The following is an 8,416-nucleotide window of genomic DNA, read 5'->3' on the forward strand; positions in this document are numbered from 1 at the left end:
GGGGCTGAGGGGGGGGGGGGTGTGTGTGTGTGTGTGTGTGTGCCGGGGCTGGGACCGGGGAAGCTCCCGGTTATCAGCCGCAGCCGGGACACGGCATCCCTTCTGTGGCCGCAGCAGCCTGCCAGGTAAGGGAGAAGGGCTGGCCGGTTCGGCGGGGACGGCTCCATCGGGATCCCCGGGGCGTCGTGTGGTGAGCCGGGCAGCGCTGCCCACCCTCACGCCTCGGCGGTGACGGGGAAGAGGCGAGTTGGGTCTGTGGGGTGGCGGGCGGCTCCTCTGTGCTCCGAACCGTGAAACGCTGTGGCTTTTCCCCCCGCTCGTGCCACCGGTGCTGGGCCTGAGGTTTGAGGACAGCCCGCTCGTGTTCCTGCGGCGTTCTGCAGTCCGCCTTGCTTCTGGACTCGGGAGCGTCTTGCGGTCCGAGTGGCTGCGAAAGCAAACCCTGGAAACACCTTCCTCCGACGGCGGAGCGTTTCTGTCGACGGTAGAGCACGGGCTTTTCACGTCGCTTTGCAGAGATGGCCGTTAATGTGATTAATCCCGCTTGGACTTCACACGCGAAACTTCAGCGCGGGGCTGAGCTACGTACGGCAGAAAACTATGCTTAAATCAGGTGTTTGTAAGGCAAACGCAGGCGGTGTGAGTGGCAGGGTCTGGTTTCTGGCCCCTGCACTGACATACAACAAATATTCCAGGGATTTGTCGGCCCGGGCTGTCAGCACCGAGGCTCGCCGGGGCTCTTCCTGCGTTTGTAAGGCCAGGAATGATGGGTGTGCTTGAAGTTTTCAACAAAGGTAATGAATGAACAGGACGTGCTGCGTTTTGGGATTTCCTTCTGGAAATCTTAGAAATATGGTTACGAGACAACTTCCAAGTATGGATATTAAAAAAGAGGCGACTGGCACTGCCAAGCCTGTACAAACCAGGCTTTGTGGCAGCGATGGGAGGGAAGGCGCTGGGATAGCTACATAGATTAGGATGTTCTTTTGCTGGTCTCTAGCACATATATGCGGAGTTGCGGTAAAATGTGCAATGCAAGCCCTATTTTTTGCTTACACTGTGCATTTATACTAATGTAACCGCTGACGTCATTACATGGGTTAAAACTTCCCTGCTCTGCAAAAGGTGCTAGATTTTTGGAAAGCTGGGGAGAAGCAGTTTATTGAGTGATGGCCAAGTGTGTGAAATTAGTTTCTGGTTGTTGGTACAGCGTCCGTCTGCTTTGGCTGATGGGCGCTCCTTCTCCTGCACCTGCAGGAGGTTAAACTGCTGCTACTTCTCTAGAGCCTGCCTATTCCCTGAGTGTAACTGGTAGCAGGGGCGTACCATGATAGGTGGGTAAAGAAAGCTGCATGGGTAAGCGAGTGCTGGTGAATGCAGGTGCCCCAAGGGAAAGTATCCATTTGAATTTGGGGGTTTCGTATGTTTTTGAAAGTTCTCATTCCACCTCTTTCCATCTTCAGAAGCAGGCAGAGCTCAAGCGAGCTACCTGAAATCCCGTATCTTCTCCTGTTAGAACGAGTGGGCACTGGAGGAGGTGAGCTGGTGCTTGGTGCCTGACCTGTGCCTTGCGTTTCCCTGTGGGGAGTTGGGAGTAATGGGAGAGGGACAAGCCTGGGGAAACACAAAGCAAGAAAGGGTGGAATCTGCACCCAGGTCCTTGGAGGCGCAGTCCCTTCTAAACCATTGCTGTTCACAGAGAGGGGTTATTGTCCCCTGTCTCCGGTACATACCCACGTGGAAGATCCTTTATTTTCTGTAGGCCTTACTGCTCCTGTAAGTGAGCTGGGGTAACTTTCTTTTGCAAAGACAGGCTGTGAGAGAATGTAGTTGTCATACAAAGCCAAGAGGAGAGGAAGAGACAGGAATTACTTGAGCTGCTGTTTGCCCTGAGAACAAACAGTTACAATCAGGCTGTGAAGTGCAAATAGGGTTTCCAAATCCCTGAGGAGTTGCATCTGCAATAGGTTTTGCAATAAGAGCACTGGGGACACATCCCCCCTTTCTGGTTTTAAATGAGCATTTGAGAGGTGGTTATTTGACACGGCAGTTTCTGATAGGAGAGGATGGGTCCAGTGACCTTGGACCTTAGTGTCTTTCTCGGGCCTGGGATGGGGAGAAGAGTCCTTGGTTTGCGCTCAGGCCAGGTTCAGGTTGGAGATGATCATGGGATGGCTGCTCAGGGGACTCTGTAGGATGATTATAGCACTTGGTCCGTTTCCCGGTTTGCCAGCGTCATGTCACAGAAGCAGCTTTGTGTGGATCCTGGTGCACGTTCTTGTTGGCTGGTGACTTGGGGTTAAACTTGAATGTAAATTCTTGGCTCCTCTTGGAGGCTTTTCCTTTTGATTCTGGCAAGAGGAGGATGGAGGCGCGTTCCCTCTGATGTGCACAGAGACCTGTAATTTGTGCTTTCAGTCTGGCATCTTTTATGAAGTGCTCAGGAAGAGGATGTATCGTAGTCAATAGAGTAACTGTTTTCTGCAGTGTGTTTCTCATGAGGGGGAATTAAGCTGTGTTATTGCTCTTTTCCAGGGTTCCTCTCTAGCACTGATAGAGTTAACAGAAGTGGAGTCATTTCGATTCTGTGCTGCTCGCTGCTGTGTGTCTTGGAAAAGCCAAACGCTCTGGCGGGCCTGCATGCTGTGTCCTGGAAAGCAGGCTCGAGCCCTTGGGGTGCGCTTGGTAAAGCTACATTATGGTGGTGGCTTTGACGAAGAGCCCTCCTTCCGTTTGCCCGAGGAATGCGTGTGCCACACACGGCGTCTCGTTTGCTTCTGTCGCTGCTGCTGAGAGGGTGATCTGTCCGTGCCAGGGTGGGACAGCTTTGCAGAAATGCTAGCAGGCTGCTGCACTGCCTGAAGCCGTGGAAGCTGCTGGGTATAGGCATGGCAGAAAGGGGTGCTCCGTGCAGCTTTCCGGCCTTGCTGCATTCCAGCCAGCCTAAAGGTCTCAAGCAGCGTTGGAAACCCAGTGTGCTAGGGATTATGTGCGCAGTGGGCACCCTATTCATCCAGAATAGGAAGCAGTCCCTGCCATGAACAGCTAACCGGCTCAAAAGCAAGAACAGATTCAGGCAAAACGCAAACCCAGACGTGTGCCAAGCAGTAGGCTTGGCAGCATCACTCCATTATCTTCTGCTGTTGGACTGAGATGCTTGGCCTGAAGTGCTGACGCACATATGTAATTTGCCCCTTCTTTAACTCCGTGCTCATCTCTCTGGGTGTTTCTTCTTAGATCTGCTCCATCCTCAACCTTGACTAGCTAAACGTAGAGAATTACTGCTGAGTAATACCTGCTTCTTGCTCCGCCGAGTGCAAAGTGTTACGTCTGCAGTTCCTCCAGCTTCTCTTCACACACAGAATAAGAGCCTGGCTCCAGGAAACACAGTGTTTGGTGTTGCAATGCAAAGCCATGTGTTAGGCTACAGCTACACTGAATTTCCAGCAGTCCCTGCTTCTGAAGTGTAAATAAATACACCAGGGTGGAAAAAACCCTAAACCTTCAGTTCTGCATTTTATGTCTTTTGGGACATTAAGCTGAGCTAATACTTCGATATGTAACCATATCCGGTATTCTTCCTGTTTGTTACTAAATTCTGGTCTAATGCTTTTAGTCTAGTGTTTGAAACCAGGACTTTGTTAAAATCTGGCACCCCTGAGGCACAAGCACAGCCGTGCTTGATGGCTCTTTAGACAAAGTCATTCAATGCAAGGCTGCTGTGAGCTTCAAAGGCTCTGACCATTTTCTGCCTCCCGCCCCCCCTCCCAGGGCATGACAGAGCTCAGCACTTTTGCATATCTGGACTCTCAGGTTCTTTGCATCCCTGTACAGGGTGGGGTTGGTGCCGTTTAAGGGTGGCGTGTGAACTGGTTGGGGAGCAACCTCTGTATTTCCAGAGGAAGAGAGACCCAGTCTTCGTTTTGAAAAACTTTTCAGGGCACCTTGCCCTGAAGTGGTTTTGTTTTCAGAGCTGGTGTTTGCACGGTTTGTTCTGAAGTCACGAAGCATCCAGGGAAGACCCAGGCACTGCTTGAGACTGTAATGAGAGCGATGGTCAGAGGTATCACAATAAATGATATCATTTAGAGATTTCTTGATTATATGGTTGTGTTTAAAAACAGGGATAAAGAATGGGGATGTCTGCAGAAAGGGCCACTCTTGTTTTCTCTCTGTAGCTGATGTTCTGTCTTTATAATCAGGGGCTGGACTGTGTTTGGAGGGAGGAGGAGGTTGGAGTGACTACTTTTTGCTTGTCTTTTGATGTTAAACCTTGCAGAGAGAGACTGTAAAACAGCAAACCTAGGTTTCATTCTCAAAATATCAGATAGCTGCTCCTCACTTTACTATGTTCTTCACTGGCTGTAGGCACTGGCTCCTTGATCTCTTGGGGAGAGAGCAGGGCTGGTTTGCCAGCCTGCCTCTGCGTGGAACTTTAGACACCTCCCTGCAGCAGGGTGGGGAGACACACCACTTTTAAGGAGCTTGCTGGTGGAAGGGGGCTCAGAGTCATCAGGGAAGGAGGTAGCAGTGAAAAGATGGGACTGGTTGAGGTAAAAAAAACAAACCTGGTGCACCGTCCAGAAAAGATCTTCTGAGCTGCCCTTTTAACAGTGATTTCTTGCCTGTCTTTGGTGATCAAGAGTTGTTAGGGATGAGCGTGATAGAAGTATAAATTATGTTAAACCAGGAAAAGATATCCTGACTCAATAGAGTCCAGACATGGACAAAGATTTACCAGAGCATCCTTAATCTCAGAACCCGTTGAGTTAAAAGTAGTCATTTGTTTAGATTTTTCTTGATGTGTGGCTCTTATCAGGGCTATGTCCACTTGGGGGGTTTTGTAGGAAAACTGTTTGTCTAATCTCTGTTCTTGACAAAATAAAGTAGCTACCAAGAAGGGTTGTGGAGGTGACTTCACACAGATTAGATATGATGGTGCATTCGGATCAGTAATGCCCTCTCAACAGAGGCTTGTTTTAGCCACTGAGGCAACGGCATCTTCAGCTATGTATTTATAACTCCGATAAGGTCTTTGTTTTCAGCACAGTGGTACAGAGCATCTTCATGGGGAGATGAGACCACAGTGTGATACCACAAGCTAAAATCATGGATTGAGCCCTCTCTTCCTGTTGTGTTAGATACGTTTAAAAATCAAGGAGGTCTGTGAAAGGTAGTTGGCTCTATGTACTTTCTGTATATAGTTGCATTTTTTTTAATACTCTCAAACTTCCCTCCGTAAACTCTAGGCCTGAAATCTTTGTATTTATTTTTTAAATGAGAATGGAACTTCCCTTGAAATCACATGACTCTAGAAGCTTGAGGTTGATAAAAAAAACCCCCATGCTTGCTGTGGAAACTGGTAAAATTGCACTACTTTATGCCTCCTTTTGGCCAGTCAGCTCTTCTCCACGGAGTCTCTATGGGTACCTCAGACTCACCTGGCTCTCCGTGTGCGGAAAAGGATGGTCAGCCCCGTGGCGAGTCTTGATTGTGCAAGGTCATTCTCTCCAAACCAGAGTTATTAAGGGTTCAACTAACTTTTTTTCTGGTACATTTCCAGGCTCCTGGTCTGCAGCACCATGCTGGATCCCAAGCCTCACTCTGCAAGCCGGAGGTGAATCCAGGTGAAAGCCAGCTGTCGCAGTAGGTGTCAGGATGACCAAAGCACGGCTCCTCCGTCTCTCTGTGGTGCTGGTCTCCATCTTCATGATCCTCCTGATCATTGTGTACTGGGACAACGTGGGAACGGCTCACTTCTACCTGCATACCTCCTTCTCCAGGCCTCATTCCCCAGGAGCCATCCCTGGTATCACAGCAGGCGAAGACTGGGAAGCCTTGCCAGACGTGGATGAATTTTTGGCAAAGCTGCTTAGCTCGAACCTGAAACAGAATAACTCTAGCCCCCGAAAGACAGAGCAGCTACTCATCCAGGGCTCCAGCAAGCCTGCAGTGAGCAATCTGGAGGAGAACGTGCGGGGCTATGACTGGTCTACGCACAATGACAGAAACAGTTTGGACCAAGAGAAACTGCAGATAGAGAGGCAGAGAACGTTGCGGGAGTTTTGTGCCAATTCCAGCTTCACCTTCCCCACCAAGGAGCGCTCCTTTGATGACATCCCAAACTATGAGCTCAACCACCTGATCGTGGATGACCGCCATGGCATCATCTACTGTTATGTCCCCAAGGTGGCCTGCACCAACTGGAAACGGGTGATGATCGTGCTAAGTGAGAGCCTGCTGGACCAGGGGGTCCCATACCGGAACCCTCTGGATATCCCCCGGGAACATGTCCACAACACCAGCACCCACTTGACATTCAACAAATTCTGGCGCCGTTATGGGAAGTTCTCCCGGCACCTCATGAAGATCAAGCTGAAGAAGTACACTAAGTTTCTCTTTGTACGAGACCCTTTTGTCCGCCTCATCTCTGCCTTTCGCAGCAAATTTGAGCTGGAGAATGAGGAGTTCTACCGGCGTTTTGCCATCCCCATGCTAAAACTGTACTCCAACCATACCAACCTTCCCACCTCCGTTAGTGAGGCCTTCGGGGCAGGCCTCAAAGTCACCTTTTCTGACTTCATCCAGTACTTACTGGATCCCAGGACAGAGAAGATGGCCCCCTTCAATGAGCACTGGAGGCAGGTTTACCGTCTGTGCCATCCATGCCAGATAGACTATGATTTCATCGGAAAGCTGGAGACGCTGGATGAGGATGCTGCTTATCTATTGCAGCTCCTCAAAGTGGACAGGCTGCTTCGCTTCCCCCCCAGCTACCGGAACAGGACTGCCAGCAGCTGGGAAGATAACTGGTTTGCCAAAATCCCCCTGGCTTGGAGGCAGCAGCTCTACAAGCTTTATGAAGCAGATTTTGTACTCTTTGGCTACCCCAAGCCAGAAAACTTGCTTAAAGACTAGAAGCAATTGGGCGGTGGGTGTGGGAGGGAACATCTGAAATACCAAAAATGTTTAAAGCCTCCTCATTTTTGCTCTTAATTCCCTTCCCCGTACAGGTTGGTACAACGGAATATATTTTTTCTACCGCCCCCCCTTCCATTTTTGCAATAATGCCAGAGTCCGGGGTATTCCAGCCAGCTGTGCATAGGCAAAAAATGCCAGGTTTTTTGTTACCATTTGTTGTCTGGGTTTTCTGTTTTTTACAATGTCCCCATGTTTTGCAATGGGTCGCTGCCCTTGGTCACTCTGCCAGCTGTGTCCTTCAGTAGCTTTTTATTAATACTTTTTAAAAATTAATATATTTAAGATATTTAATACGAAGTGTGTGTCGTGGCAAAGGAAGGGAAGGAATAAAAAAAAAAAAAAGTAAAAGAAAAGCCCAAGAAGTTATGCACCTGCCTCTGTGTGTTGTCTCAGGGCTGCTGTTTTGGAGGTCTGAGGTTTGCAGAGCACTCGCATCTCCCTGGGAGCTGGGTTTGTCGGTGTTGCCTTCACCAGCCTCGTCTGCTGGTGGTCGCTCCGAGCTGGGCTCAAGGCATATGGGATGGGTCAGTGCCTGACTCTGCTGAACAGTCCTGGAAGAATACCGGTGCTCCGGTGACGTGCGCCGCTCACAGCTGGTGAGCGTGACGCCAGGGTCACAGGAAGGAAATGGTGGCTGGGAGCAGTGACGCCAAGCCCCGTGGGGTGTTTCAGGACATGCAGGTGGCCAACACAGTACCTCTGCACTGCTTCACCTTTCAGCAAAGTGGTGGAGGGACTCTGCTTTCCAAAAAGCTGAGGTTCCTCAGCCCCTGTATACCTTGGTAGTGTGGAGCATCTTCCATGACGTGTCCCATTCCAGGACGGTGCCTGAAGTTCTTGTAGCCAACCTGGATGGGCAGAGCATGCTCTTGGATGGATGTGCTGTCCAGAAATTGGCATCCAGGCTTCATGCTGCAGTAACTTAGGCAGAAACGCAGGTCACTGTATCACAGCCGGTTACAGGACGGGGAGGTGGTACGCTGCTCTGTGGCCTGGTCACTGCTGCGTACGGTGCAGGGCCCTTGAGAACTGTGCTATGTCCTCATTCCTGTGCATGCTTTAAGGGGACATAGCAGGGGTGCAGATGCTTATCCCTGAAAGAAGAAGATCCAAAAGGTTTCTTTCAATAAGCAGGTGTCAAGGTGAACTCAAAGTTGGTTTGTTTTCAGAGTGCCAGCTACTGCTTGTGACGCTGCATCCTCATCCGCTGCCTTTCTGTTTATACCAAATGATTGATGCAGATTTAATCATCTGCCTTGCCGGGACCTGCTGCAGGAGTGATGGTTGCCCACTGTGCTAGGAGCATGTGGGCTGCTTCCCAAGGGAAATTAATGCTTTTAAAGAGACTTTTTGTGTCTCGTCAGCTGAATCTGCTTCTCTTTTTCTCTCTGATTTGCTTTGCAAAAACTGTCTGCTTAGCAGATTGGGCAGGCAG

The 8,416-nt window shown here is 50.0% G+C and overlaps 1 protein-coding gene across 1 annotated transcript; it reads left to right on the top strand.

Annotated features, from left to right (window-relative positions):
- The first annotated feature begins 5,566 nt into the window (after positions 1-5,566).
- Positions 5,567-7,337, top strand: CHST12 (carbohydrate (chondroitin 4) sulfotransferase 12). Its single transcript, XM_010570290.1, has one exon. The coding sequence runs from the start codon at positions 5,659-5,661 to the stop codon at positions 6,916-6,918; it is 1,260 nt and encodes a 419-aa protein (XP_010568592.1). The 5' UTR covers positions 5,567-5,658; the 3' UTR covers positions 6,919-7,337.
- The last annotated feature ends 1,079 nt before the right edge of the window (positions 7,338-8,416 follow it).

Source organism: Haliaeetus leucocephalus, unplaced genomic scaffold (assembly GCF_000737465.1).
Source record: "Haliaeetus leucocephalus isolate CR32 unplaced genomic scaffold, Haliaeetus_leucocephalus-4.0 Scaffold295, whole genome shotgun sequence".
Lineage (NCBI taxonomy): Eukaryota > Metazoa > Chordata > Aves > Accipitriformes > Accipitridae > Haliaeetus > Haliaeetus leucocephalus.